This window comes from Entelurus aequoreus, linkage group LG10, assembly GCF_033978785.1.
Source record: "Entelurus aequoreus isolate RoL-2023_Sb linkage group LG10, RoL_Eaeq_v1.1, whole genome shotgun sequence".
Classification (NCBI taxonomy): Eukaryota; Metazoa; Chordata; class Actinopteri; order Syngnathiformes; family Syngnathidae; genus Entelurus; species Entelurus aequoreus.
In genome coordinates this window covers 37,270,572-37,286,254 of record NC_084740.1, presented here as the reverse complement: position 1 = coordinate 37,286,254, position 15,683 = coordinate 37,270,572, and the positions used below count along the sequence as shown (strand labels likewise).

Below are 15,683 nucleotides of genomic sequence, written 5' to 3'. Positions count from 1 at the left end.
GTTTCAGGCCCCCATATTCATACTCTTTGTACAAAACCTTTCTTTTAATCTTTTCTGGTTTGCCGTTCCAGACAAAATCGAAGACCCTCCGCTCATAAATCTTAAAAAAAGTTTTGTGATGGAGCTGGTAATGACAAAAACAAATAAATAAATTGAGGAATAATTAACGTGTTGGCAATAGACATTTTACCATACAGGGTTAGGGATTTCCCTTTCCATAATTGCATAATTTTGTCCATCTTTCTTAGTCGATTATCATAATTTACTGAGCCTAGATCTTCCAGATTTTCTGGGACAACAACACCAAGTATGTTAACTGGTCCATCTGTCCACAAAACAGGCACTTTGCATTCCATTCGAAAATACGTTCCCTTTAGATTTCCGATCCTTAACATTTTACATTCATCATAATTAAGCTTAAGGCCAGATTGCTGTGAAAATATGTCCAAAAGATTAAGAAGGTTCCGCAAACAATGAAGAAAAATCTTATCTTTGTGAATCAGCATTTTCTGACATGAACTTCATCAAGAACAAACACAGAACACGCCTCACTGATGCACATCTGCAAGACTCACTCAGAGTTGCAGTGTCAAGTTACACACCAGAGTACAACACACTAGTTAACAGCATGCAATGCCAGGCTTCCCACTAACTGACAAAGAAACAGATAACAGATTTGGTGTCCAGTTCAAAGTGTGACATGATTTAAAAATTTGAGAGTTTACTTTTGTATTTTACATGAGTTATTATTTGTACAAACATGGTACAAAGTAATTCATGATTTGTTAAAAAAATGTTAGTGGCTAGCTAGTTAAAATGGGATATTGTGATTTCACAAGACTGTCTTAGAAGTGATCATTTGAAAATGTTCAATTTGAAAAATGTGCACTTAGAGAAAATATAAAAATAAAGTGTTGCATATTGATATTTATCTGTTTCTATATATATTTATTGTGAGAAATCATTAAGATGATCAGTGTTTCCACAAAGATAAATATCATTAATTATTAATAATAACAGAGTTAAAGGTAAATTGAGCAAATTGTCTACTTCTGGCAATTTATTTAAGTGTGTATCTTAACTGGTAGCCCTTCGCATTAATCAGTACCCAAGAAGTAGCCTTTGGTTTCAAAAAGGTTGGTGACCCCTGCTCTATACATTGCTAATGTGGTAAATGACTATTCTAGCTGCAAATGTCTGGTTTTTGGTGCAATATCTACATAGGTGTATAGAGGCCCATTTCCAGCAACTATCACTCCAGTGTTCTAATGGTACAATGTGTTTGCTCGTTGGCTCAGAAGGCTAATTGATGATTAGAAAACCCTTGTCCAATCATGTTCACACATCTGAAAACAGTTTAGCTCGTTACAGAAGCTACAAAACTGACCTTCCTTTGAGCAGATTGAGTTTCTGGAGCATCACATTTGTGGGGTCAATTAAACGCTCAAAATGGCCAGAAAAAGAGAACTTTCATCTGAAACTCGACAGTCTATTCTTGTTCTTAGAAATGAAGGCTATTCCACAACATTGTTTGGGTGACCCCAAACTTTTGAACGGTAGTGTATATATATATATATATATATATATATATATATATATATATATATATATATATATATATATATATATATATATATATATATATATATATATATATATATATGTACATATATATATATATAAATATATATATATATATATATATATATATATATATATATATATATATATATATATATATATATATATATATATATATATATATATATATATATATATATATATATGTATACACACAGCCTGGCCCCCTGCCAAATTTTTTTAACCCAACGCGGCCCCTGAGTCAAAAAGTTTGGGTACCCCTAATGTATATCATTATCAGGAACACAGCAAGTGGGATCTCATCTAAATCAGGGTTTCTTAACCATAGAGGCTCCGCCAAAAATATCTGTTTCCCAGCAGTGGTACTCAGTTGTAATACACTCCCCCACCACTTGTGGCAGTAATGACAATATCAAACAAACAGAAGTCTGGAGCTAAAGTCATGGAGAAGTTTCTTAAGCGCAAAAAAATATGACTAAAGTGGTGAAGCAGCAGCACTTAAAATACACTACGCATCCTCGCTCATCCTTGCGGACTGGACACTGGCCGAGAGTTGCTGGGCGGCCGACGGTGGAGTCGGCTCTCTTGGTTGCTTTGTTGGGTCTGCTCCTGTCTCTGGCCATGCTCACTCCACCCCAGCAGACGATGGTGTGAAACACCGCAGAGGCCACCACAGTGTATATGTTTCTTTTACTTTTTATTCATAGTTGTGTGTAGAAGTGGCTGGTTGCATCAGCTCTGCTCTTTTAATGTCTTTTGTGTTCTTTGATGCTTGATGTTTCCCTCTTACCCACATGTAAGAGGGATGTGTGCTATGGCTATGAGTTGTTTTTTTCCCTTGGCCTCAGGCTGGACCCTCTCTCCAGGGGCCCTGGCTTAGACCGATTTTTTATATATTTATATATATATATATTTTGTATCTCACCTTTTTTTGTAAGGGGCGCCGGAAGTTGGCAGACACGTCAGCGATCCTGTTCTGTCTCCCTGTAATGTTTGATCCTGTTCTGTCTCCCTGTAATGTTTGATCCTGTTCTGTCTCCCTTTAATGTTTGATCCTGTTCAGTCTCCCTGTAATGTTTGATCCTGTTCTGTCTCCCTTTAATGTTTGTCTGATCTTGAATGGGATTGTGCTGAAAATGTTAATTTCCCCTCTGGGATTAATAAAGTATTTATTCTGATTTCTGATCCTGATATCGCCAATAACAACCAAAATTTTACTGGTAAGAAAATCAGTGGTATCGCACGTCACTATTCAACAACAAACACTAAGCATCATGCAGCAGTGTTGCAAAGTGCTACAATCACCTACTGAACAATGTCTGCTCTCACTTGGATGTTCATATCTTCCTGTCTGGATGAAGAATTCATTATAATCCTCACAAAAAGTTTAAAAAAAAAAAAAAAAAAAAAGGGCCGCAAACGAGCATCCTTTCGTTTCTTTCTCGCCATCTCCGAGTAGAAGTTGGATGTCAAAGTTAACCAACTTCTCGGTTTATGTCCACGACCTTCTACTATCCAGGTGAGAGGCGGGATTTGTCATCTGGAATTAACTTTCACCAACTCAGAGGCAGATGCAGCAGCTCAGTATGTACTAGATGCATGAGCGAGTTAGCGCGCTGTGATCGCGGCGCCGCTAAAAGTGGTTCCTCGGCGCTAGCGCTTATAATAACAAATATTGCGAATATTTGATTAATATTCAGGTCACGACATGCGAGTGGAGTATTGTTGGCGCTTTTTGGAGGACGTTATGGGTACAATATTGTACTGCATCGTTAGCCACCTCTTACTCGCCGTATTTTACTCATTAGAATGCACGGAATGCATATAAAAGAAAAACAAAATGAGGATTTGCAAATGATTAGGCAAAAAAAAAAAAGAAGTGCAGTTCCCCTTTAACTAAGATTTTATCGACATCCTGAATAAATAACACTTCATCAGTCTGAAATGAAAGAAATATAAGTGTACAGCTCCACTAATGGACAAGATAAGGACAATTAAAGTATTGCTAGAAACATAATTTTATATGGGACTTTATTGTATTATATGTATAGTACATGTTCCAAAAAGAAAAAAGCATAAAACACCACCAGAATTTGAGATATTACAAGTCAAAGTGATGAAGCTTAGTATTAGGCTCATGACTTGGTGTAACTTAACATTACCCTATAAGATGAAGGCAATTGCATTTTATTGATATTTGAAATGTATTAAATGTTTATAAATGAATATTTAAATTATACTAAATGTAAAAAAGGGAATATTCAAAATAAGATCATTAAATGAAATCTAGTTTGGTTACGCCATCATGAGCGCAGCACAAGGTTGTAAAAGTTTCAACTACAATTCTAAATAAGATGTCAAAAGCAAACTGAAATCAAATACACACAGCTTAAAGATTGATCAATATCTATTTAAATTTAGTAATACATAAATATGATGATTTATCAAAATATAAAAGAAATATACCTGAACAGGACGCTCATGATGGTTACACCAAAAAGTAACGCTAGGAATCGTGTTTTTCCAAGTTTTGGGGGCATTTTTATGCCATTTCCAAGCATCTCCTTTTTATTATCGTTGATTTTAAATGGTCAAACTAATGCATATTATATATGCATGCCCTAGTAAACAAAACAAAAAGTCATATTTATTTTGATTGTTACATTTTGAAGTACATTTGTGCAGGTGGGTGCGAAAGTACCCATTACCAGAGCTGTACACATAAGTTTCTGTCGACATAAAAGTGGTTGAAATAAATCATGAACATATTTTAGTACTCACCTCACAAACATCGGACCAAGCTTGGCGGTGAGCTGCTGACTTTGTGGTTGCACTTCTCTCTCCGTCTGATGATGCCCCTCCCACGCTGTCTCGCTCTCTCTCTCTCTCTCCATCAGCAACGTTCCTCTGGGGTCGTGTCCAAGTCAGGGGTGTCCAAACTTTTTCCACCAAGGGACGCGTTTGGATTTTTTTGTAGTCTGTAAAACAATAAAAAAATTATAAAAACAGAAATAAAGTTAAAAACTACCAATGATTGTCACACACACACTAGGTGTGGCGAAACTGTTCTCTGCATTTCACCCATCACCCTTGATCACCCCCTGGGAGGTGAGGGGAGCAGTGAGCAGCAGCGGTGGCCACGCCCGGGGATCATTTGTGGTGATTTAACCCCCAATTCCAACCCTTGATGCTGAGTGTCAAACAGGGAGGTAATGGGTCCCATTTTTATAGTCTTTGGTAGGACTCACAACCTACTGATCTCAGGGCGGACACTCTAACCACTAGGCCACTGAGTAGGTATGATATATATTTAAAGATAAAATTGTGTTAGCTTTGTTACGATTTACTCTCGGGGAGATGTTGAAACAAAGAGTCTTTCAGCCACATAAAAAGGTGGTGTAAACAAAAAAGAATATCCAGGCAATTTGCAAGAAACGGGATATCAAGCTAACAATGATCGCAAGTACAAAAATAGGGAGAACATAAAACAAAGTCACTGGCGAGGGATGATTTGAAATCAATATTTTATTAATATCATTTGGTGCCACCTCTACGAATAACTACAGTCCTCCATAAAATAGATACCCAGCTTTGATAACTTTCTACATTACTTAAAAGAAAACTGGTTTTGTTTATTACATTTCTAGCCAAACATTTAATAAAGTCAAATACAAATAAGGCAACAAGAGAAGTATCCAACACTTCTCTTTTCTAAAGTAAATATGATCATCTACATCAACTATATGATTTGTCTGAGTGGTTGGACAGGACAGACTAACATAAATACACTACCGTTCAAAAGTTTGGGGTCACCCAAACAATTTTGTGGCATAGCCTTCATTTCTAAGAACAAGAATAGACTGTCGAGTTTCAGATGAAAGTTCTCTTTTTCTGGCCATTTTGAGCGTTTAATTGACCCCACAAATGTGATGCTCCAGAAACTCAATCCGCTCAAAGGAAGGTCAGTTTTGTAGCTTCTGTAACGAGCTAAACTGTTTTCAGATGTGTGAACATGATTGCACAAGGGTTTTCTAATCATCAATTAGCCTTCTGAGCCAATGAGCAAACACATTGTACCATTAGAACACTGGAGTGATAGTTTCTGGAAATGGGCCTCTATACACCTATGTAGATATTGCACCAAAAACCAGACATTTGCAGCTAGAATAGTCATTTACCACATTAGCAATGTATAGAGTGTATTTCTTTAAAGTTAAGACTAGTTTAAAGTTATCTTCATTGAAAAGTACAGTGCTTTTCCTTCAAAAATAAGGACATTTCAATGTGACCCCAAACTTTTGAACTGTAGTGTATATATATATATATATATATATATATATATATATATATATATATATATATATATATATATATATATATATATATATATATATATATATATATATATATATATATATATATATATACGTGTTCAAAAAAGCTGGCACAAGTGGCAAAAAAGACTGAGAAAGTTGAGGAAGGCTCATCAAACACTTATTTGGAACATCCCACAGGTGAACAGGCTAATTGGGAACAGGTGGGTGCCATGATTGGGTATAAAAGCAGCTTCCATGAAATGCTCAGTCATTCACAAACAAGGATGGGGCGAGGGTCACCACTTTGTCAACAAATGCGTGAGCAAATTGTTTAAGACCAACATTTCTCAACGAGTTATTGCAAGGAATTTAGGGATTTCACCATCTACGGTCCATAATATCATCAAAAGGTTCAGAGAATCTGGAGAAATCACTGCACGTAAGCAGCAAGGCTGAAAGCCAACATTGAATGCCTGTGACCTTGTATCCCTCAGGCGGTACTGCATAAAAAAACAACATCAGCGTGTAAAGGATATCACCACATGGGCTCAGGAACACTTCAGAAACCCACTGTCAGTAACTACATTTGGTCGCTACATCTGTAAGTGCAAGTTAAAACTCTACTATGCAAAGCGAAAGCCATTCATCAACAACACCCAGAAACCCTGCCGGCTTCGCTGGGCCCGAGCTCATCTAAGATGGACTGATGCAAAGTGGGAAAGTGTTCTGTGGTCTGACGAGTCCACATTTCAAATTGTTTTTGGAAATGTGGACGTCGTGTCCTCCGGAACAAAAAGGAAAAGAACCATCCGGATTGTTATAGACGTAAAGTTGAAAAGCCAGCATGTGTGATGGTATGGGGGTGTATTAGTGCACAAGACATGGGTAACTTACACATCTGTGAAGGCGCCATTAATGCTGAAAGGTACATACAGGTTTTGGAGCAACATATGTTGCCATCCAAGTAACGTTATCATGGACGCCCCTGTTTATTTCAGCAAGACAATGCCAAGCCACGTGTTACATCAACGTGGCTTCATAGTAAAAGAGTGCGGGTACTAGACTGGCCTGCCTGTAGTCCAGACCTGTCTCCCATTGAAAATGTGTGGTGCATTATGAAGCCTAAAATACCACAACGGAGACCCCCGGACTGTTGAACAACTTAAGCTGTACATCAAGCAAGAATGGGAAAGAATTCCACCTGAGAAGCTTCAAAAATGTGTCTCCTCAGTTCCCAAACGTTTACTGAGTGTTGTTAAAAGGAAAGGCCATGTAACACAGTGGTGAACATGTCCCTGTGACAACTTTTTTGCAATGTGTTGCTGCCATTAAGTTTCTCAGTTGGAATATTAAATATCTTGTCTTTGCAGTCTATTCAATTGAATATAAGTTGAAAAGGATTTGAAAATCATTGTATTCTGTTTTTATTTACCATTTACACAACGTGACAACTTCACTGGTTTTGGGTTTTGTATATACATATGTATAAACATATATATACAAATATGTATACATGTATATATATATATTTATATATACACATGTATGTATACATACTCTATATACATATACATACATATATTTAAAAAAACAATTGTTACTAATAACAATCGCAATTCATTTGAAAATCGGACACCCCTAATGGTCAGACTAAACAGGGTGTGTTGATAACAACCATAGTTACTCCCGCCTTCCCCTGGGAACCATGGCAACTGAAAGTAGAGAAAACGGGGGAGCATCATAGCCAGTAGGAGGCACACAAAAACAGACATGTAACAAGCTTCGTATTATAAGTGAAACTATTACTCCCGTACGATACCGATATTGGAGCCTGGAGTATTGGCCGATATCAATATTAACACAAATCACACGTACTTGAATGATTTAGTAGTGTTTGTTTGATCAGTGGGAGAAGGAACTTGTCAGACACTCTTCAATATTCAATCAGTTACATTTACAAGACGTATACTTACAGAGGATATATATCTGCCTTGTTGTCCACACACGTCACCAACGTAGGCTGGATGGTGTCTGGGCAAGAACCTGGAACACAAATGACCTTTAGCTTTTATAGCAAAATTGGGGGATTTTCACAAAGTGGATACACACAGCTTTTTTTAACTTGAAGATCGTTTTCTGTCTCACAGGTTTAGTTTTCCCTCTAATTTCATGCCCACTATGTGGCAGCCTTGTTTCACTTCCCATTTTGCACAGATGTCAGGCAACTAGTGACTATGCCAGTCGAGAGGTTGAACACAGTCCGAGTCTTTATTCATCATCAAGTTCACAAGTTCAACACAACTTCAGTTCATATGTGATGCAAGCTTACTACTTTTATAATGCATGAATATTCAGTAAGCATAATTAGAAGCAATCAACACTGAAATACTTCTACTGGTGTCCAAACTTTTTTGGATATATATATATATATATATATATATATATATATATATATATATATATATATATATATATATATATATATATATATATATATATATATATATATATATATATATATATATATATATATATATATATATATATATATATATATATATATATATATATATATATATATATATATATATATATATATATATATATATATATATATATATATATATATATATATATATATATATTCAGTATTAGGGCTGCAACTAACGATTAATTTGATAATCGATTAATCTGTTGATTATTACTTAGATTAATCGATTAATAATCGGATAAAAGAGACAAACTACATTTCTATCCTATCCAGTATTTTATTGAAAAAAAACAGCATAGCGGCACCATACTTATTTTGATTATTGTTTCTCAGCTGTTTGTAAATGTTGCAGTTTATAAATAAAGGTTTATTAAAAAAATTAAATAAAATACAAACAGCATAGATCCAACGATCGATGACTAAATTAATCGGCAACTATTTTAATAATCGATTTTAATCGATTTAATCGATTAGTTGTTGCAGCCGTAATATATATATATATATATATATATATATATATATATATATATATATATATATATATATATATATATATATATATATATATATATATATATATATATATATATATATATATATATATATATGTATATATATATATATATATATATATATATATATATATATATATATATATATATATATATATATATATATATATATATATATATATATATACATACTGTATATATATATACATATATACAAATATATATATATATATATATATATATATATATATATATATATATATATATATATATATATATATATATATATATATATATATATATACACATATATATATATATATATATATATATACATATATATATATATACATATATATATATTTGTGTGTGTACACATTATAATAATATGATGGATATATAATTAATATAATTGGATATTGTATGTGAAAGTTTGACTCCTACCTTATTTACTTCCGTGACGACCTTATAAAGTTTTGTAATCAATTTTTTTGGCGCCATTACTAGGGAAGGTTGTTTGGATTGTGTCATATAAGTAACCGTTGTGCTATTATTTATGAGCATTTTTAAGGGCCGTTGATCTAATTACCTTACTTTGTGCAGAATATTGCAGCAAACTTTTCACAAACAGAGACTGCACTGGAATTTAAGATTAATCTGAAAGTTTTCTGCGATTCTTTGTTGAACTCATGATGATTCACGGGCCAAATTGATAAAGACTGACGGACACCACCGTTCCAAACTATTTTTTATTGTGCATGAATATTCATTAAGCAGTCCTTGAAAGCAGTTTAAACTGTAACAATAGTTAGAAAAGGCCTGAAGTGAAATGAGTCAAACAGAACGATGGTAGGCATGAAAAACCCTAACATATTTATTACTAACCGTCTGGTATGGATTTAAGCTGTCTTTTAAGTTAAAGTAGAGTGGTAATTGTTTTTTTGCCAACACCTGGTGGCCACAATCATTTATTAAGCTCAAGACGCAGTAAGTGGAGTGATGCGGACATGTTTGTTACTGGATACAAATGTAATGTGCTTCTGCCTCGGAGACTTTGAATCTGTATTCAATATTATTTGATACTTGTTTATACTGACAAATGTCGTGTTTTAGACTACAATATTCTTCAATTAAGGACACTATGTATGTCTAGTTTGCTCTAATCCGATACTTGTTATTTTGCTTGTATCAGATCGATACGCAATATCATATGAGACACCCCCAGTTATTAATATTAACATTTAAGCTTTTTCTCACTAAGTTACGTCTTTTTGCTCTTTTTTTCTAGCACTGTTGCTTGTTGTGTTCGATTTTCTTCCAACAATATACTGAACTGGAGTTGGCTCCCAGTTCACACTTTGGACACCCCTGCTCTAAGCCTGAGTCTCCTTCCTGTTTGGCAGTGTCATCTTTGGACCAGGCGGCCTCCCCTCCCCAGCTGTGAGTCCAAACAAGCTCTACCCATGGTGCTTTGCTGCTTTCAATGACAGGAAGCAGGCCAGCAGGAAGTGGAGCATCTCTGCTCAAACAACAACAGTGCAAATAGAAACACTTTCATCCTACGCATAACTGTCAGAATATGAGTGAGGGTTTATTGTCCAACACTTCTTCACATGTAAAAAAGATACATTAGTGTTGTACGGCATACCGGTACAATTAAAGTACCGCAGTACTGATGCTTTAAAGGCCTACTGTAATGAAATTTTCTTATTTAAACGGGGATAGCAGATCCATTCTATGTGTCATACTTGATCATTTCGCGATATTGCCATATTTTTGCTGAAAGGATTTAGTAGAGAACATCGACGATAAAGTTCACAACTTTTGGTCGCTGATAAAAAAAAGCCTTGCCTGTACCGGAAGTAGCGTGACGTCGCAGGTTGAAGAGCTCCTCACATCTGCACATTGTTTACACCAGTAGCAAGAGCGATTCGGACCGAGAAAGCAACGATTACCCCATTAATTTGAGCGAGGATGAAAGATTTGTGGATGAGGAACGTGAGAGTGAAGGACTAGAGTGCAGTGCAGGACGTATCTTTTTTCGCTCTGACCGTAACTTAGGTAAAAGGGCTCATTGGATTCCACACTTTTTCCTTTTTCTATTGTGGATCACGGATTTGTATTTTAAACCACCTCGGATACTATATCCTCTTGAAAATGAGAGTCGACAATGCGAAATGGACATTCACAGTGACTTTTATGTCCACGACAATACATCGGCGAAGCACTTTAGCTACGGAGCTAACGTGATAGCATCGGGCTTAACTGCAGATAGAAACAAAAGAAATAAAACCCTGACTGGAAGGATAGACAGAAGATCAACAATACTACCAAACCCTGGACCTGCAACCACACGGTTAATGCTTTCCAGCCTGGTGAAGCCTAACAATGCTGTTGCTAACGACGCCATTGAAGCTAACTTAGCTATGGGACCTCGACAGAGTTATGCTAAAAACATTAGCTCTCCACCTACCCCAGCCCTCATCTGCTCATCACGACCCTCACCTGCGTTCCAGTGATCGACGGCGCGACGAAGTACTTCACCCGATCATCGATGAGGTCGGCGGCCCGGAGACGGAGGAAGTCAAGGTGAGGACAGCGTCGGATAGCGCGTCTGCTATCCAACTCAAAGTCCTCCTGGTTGTGTTGCTGCAGCCAGCCGCTAATACACCGATCCCACCTACAGCTTTCTTCTTTGCGGTCTTCACTGTTCATTAAACAAATTGCAAAAGATTCACCAACACAGATGTCCAGAATACTGTGGAATTTTGCGATGAAAACAGAGTTGTTTGTATTGTGATACAATGGTGTCCCAATACTTCCGCTTCAACCCTTGACGTCATGCGCAAACGTCATCATACCGAAACGTTTTCAGCCGGAAGTTTCCCGGGAAATTTTAAATTGCACTTTATAAGTTAACCCGGCCGTATTGGCATGTGTTGCAATGTTAAGATTTCATCATTGATATATAAACTATCAGACTGCATGGTCGGTAGTAGTGGCTTTCAGTAGGCCTTTAAAACTGTTGTTCTCTGTACGTCGCCAAAGTATCTGCAGCATTTAGAAATGTATGTACTTGGAAGCATGAAGTCGACATTTCCACACCAACGCCAGTCTTGGTACATCTCAACTTTGCATAGTCCAGGTTTTTGTGCGTGGGTAAACTTAATATACCAGGGCGTTGGTTATCCCCTGCCGGGCCTTCCGGTCTGCAGCAAACCACACAGTTACATCAGCACCGGCTCTATGGTGGCCCGATAAAAAGATAGCTGCACTTACCAGAAGCACCATCTCAAGTACCAACGTCAGCAGCCCACGAACGCGCACTGCGAGTGCGAATGATGCGCTGTTTGCCACTTGTTTTGGACTTGTGAAAGCACTCCATCACTATGGCAGGGCATCTGTCGTTTCATCCTGGACAATATTCAAGACAAATTTGTGCTTTGTTTTAAAGATGTGTTATTTAGATTTACACTCTATGAAACAATTTTTTTTTTAAGTATTTTACCTTTGCCACCTCATTATACTAATGGCTAAGTGTTATATTCATAAATGTAAGTTTCTCAATACCCGACCTGTTTTTTGTGCCTTTAAAAAAGAATTACAACTCTACTTCAAAACGCTTTCTACCTCTGACAACCAAAAAGCTGTTCCAAATTTGGATTATTTACGGAACTTGTGTGAGCCTATGGCTTTACACTTTGTTACATATACTGTATATATTTTGCATTCTATTTTAGTTACTTTATTGAGTTTACAAACTGTTTTTGTACTTTTTCTGTACTGAGACTTCCTTTTATTGTCATTCAAATTTGAACTTTACAGTACAGATAAGAACGGAATTTGGTTGCATTAGCTCGTTGTAGTGCAGGATAAAAGAGCAATAAGGTGCAGATATAAATAAATAGATTACTGTACAGATAAATATATTACACTTTTGCATATGCATTCACGTTTATGGATGTATGTTATATTGTCTTTATATTCCAGCCAGTTAATCCGGTTTTGGGGGGAGTTGAGGGGATTATTATGATGCGTTCAAGAGTCTTACGGCCTGAGGGAAGAAGCTGTTACAGAACCTGGAGGTTCTGCTTCGGAGGCTGCGGAACCTCTTTCTAGAGTCCAGCAGTGAAAACGGTCCTTGGTGAGGGCGGGAGGACTCTCCGCAGATTTTTTTGAGCCATGGTCAGGCAGCGGCTTTTTGCGATTTCCTGGATAGGAGGAAGAGGAGTCCTGTTGATCTTTTCCGCCGTCCTCACCACTCTCTGGAGAGACTTCCAGTCTGAGGCACTGCAGGCTCCAGTCCAGACAGAGATGCTGTTGGTCAGCAGGCTCTCTATAGTGCCTCTGTAGAATGTGCTGAGAATGGGGGGAGGGAGCTGTGCTCTTTTTATCTGACGCAAAAAGTGCATCTGCTGCTGAGCTATTTTTACAAGTCATATTGTCAGTTTTCTGCACCCCCAGGAACTTGGTGATGCTTACGATCTCCACTGCTGTGTCGTTGATGAAGAGTGGAGCGTGGCTGGACTGGTGCCTTCTGAAGTCGACGATGATCTCCTTGGTCTTGTCGACGTTCAGGACCAGGTTGTTGGTTCTGCACCAGTCAACCAGATGTTTCACCTCCTCCCTGTAGTCCATGTCGCTGTTGTCACGGATGAGGCCCACTACTCTTGTGTCGACAGTGTCGTCCACTACTAATCACAATGTGGTTAGTAGTGAACCTGGGGCACAGACTTGCCAATCCTCCCGAATTTCAGTGCCTCTCCCGAAAATCTCCCGGGACAACCATTCTCCCGAATTTCTCCCGATTTCCAGCCGGACTTAAGGCACGCCCCCTCCAGGTGAGGACAGCCTGTCGTCACGTCCGCTTTTCCTTCACATAAACAGCGTGCCAGCCCAGTCACGTTATAACATCTACGGCTTTTGGAGAGTGCACAACTGCACACACAACAAGAAGGAGATGGAGCAGAAGAACGAAGAAGAGGCAGTCATGGTGACGACGAGTGACAGAGAATAGAACGAGGACGGACAATTCAACCCTAAACTCACTCCTTTCCTGCAAATTAAATTTCACAGATGCTATGCCCATACCTATGCTCCTTCAAAGGCTGTGCTACTGGCTGCAAAGCATTACACTTTCAAATACAACAATGAGTAGAGGAGTGTTATGTGCGTGTGTATATGTGTAAATAAATGAACACTGAAATTCAAGGACAAGATGTTGAACAGTCCCTTGTGCCAAATGTGGAGAGTACTCACTCGAGATGTCCTTGTTGTTGAGAGTGGTAGACAGACAACATGGGGGTGTGGGGGGTGGGGTGTTCTTGTGAGTTGTATGGGATATGAGACTTGGTCAGGGTTAAATTCCAGGACAATTGGACAAGCGACACATCTTCAGTAGTGTGCCCTTGCATCATTGGGTGTTTCGGCCTTCAAACACTATACACCCTCCACAAAGGTGGCCCGCCGAAGGATGATCAGTCCTCAGCTTGTGTCCCGTGCTCAACTGTTCCTGAAATTCACCCTGTTATACTGCTGTTTTTGGGGCCCAACTGGGTCCTTCCGCTTGAGCCAAATCCACTGGCTGCTTCTTTCGGCTGCCTCTGAGACTGCTCTGATGGTCCTCCGCAGAGCCTGACCGTGGCTGCCGAGTTTCCTCAGCAGTCTGATGGTAGACGACGCCACAAATCCTCTGCATCCCACTTCAACTGGATAGACTTTGGTGTTCCAGCCACGCTGCCTCGCTTCTTCTGCTAGCTCTGAGTAGCACAGCTTCTTACGTTCATTGGCCTCCTCCACAGAGTTCTCCCATGGGACTGTGAGCTCTATGACATAAGCATTCTTCACCGAAAGGGACCAGAGCACCAAGTCTGGCCTGAGGTTGGTAGAAGCAATCTCAGGTTGGAAAACCAGCTGTTTGCCGATGTCTGCCAGCATCTTCCAGTCGCGGGCCCTGTTTAGGTGTCCTGCTTCTGGTTTGGTGGAAAGCTGTTTGGGTGTTTTCCCGCCCTCTCGGACAAACATTGTTGTCTTCATGGTATTGGATACTCTTGGTGGAAAGGAGTTGACGGCACCACGCATGCTCTCCAGGGCTGATGCCAAGCTCTTGAGGACCTGGTTGTGTCGCCAGGTGTATCTCCCCTGCGTGAGGCTCGTCTTACATCCTGTCATGATGTGTCTGAGGGTTGCTGGAGTTGGGCAGAGGGCACAGATTGGATCCTCGCCATACCACTGATGGAGATTCTTTGGTGATGGGAGCACATCATACGTTGCTCTGATGATAAAGCTGATTTTACTTGCTTCCATCTGCCATAGCTCCTTCCAGCTTATCTTTCTCCTCTCCACTCCTTCCCACTGCATCCATTGCCCCTGTTTGGCGAGAGAGACAGCCTTCGCACTCCTTAAGACCTCCTCCTGGCGACGCACCTCCTCCACCACCAGCGTCCTCCGCTCTGATGTTGTAGCATTTTTCCAGGATGGTTCTCTTGCAGTCAGGCCAAAGCCTCCTCTTCCCTGTTGGACCTTTCCCACGATGTCTCTGTGCCTCAAGGCTGCTGTAGCTTGCTGCACCGCATCGGATGGTGTCCACTTCCGCCCAGTTACTAGGGGCGGTGCAACAGTGCTAATGGTCTTGTCTCTGGAGTCCTTCAGTGTCATCTGGAGTCTAACTTTAGAACACTTGTATTCCTCAGTTAGACTAGTGAGAGGTAGCTCCAGGATCCCTTTGCCGTAGAGGCCGATGTTACTTAGACATTGTGGAAT

The 15,683-nt window shown here is 38.7% G+C and overlaps 1 protein-coding gene across 2 annotated transcripts in view; it reads right to left on the bottom strand.

Moving 5' to 3' along the window:
* LOC133658561 (P2Y purinoceptor 14-like) overlaps positions 1–4,442 on the bottom strand; it is a 44,950-nt gene extending 40,508 nt beyond the window's left edge. The window contains exon 1 of one of the 2 annotated variants that reach the window (XM_062060735.1): positions 4,384–4,442. Coding sequence is in view for 1 of the 2 variants with exons in the window: in XM_062060734.1 (XP_061916718.1) it covers positions 4,384–4,394 (11 nt within the window). In the remaining variant the exon portion in view is untranslated. The remainder of the gene's footprint in view (positions 1–4,383) is intronic. The other variant, XM_062060734.1, reaches the window with a different exon arrangement.
* Positions 4,443–15,683: the final 11,241 nt, after the last annotated feature.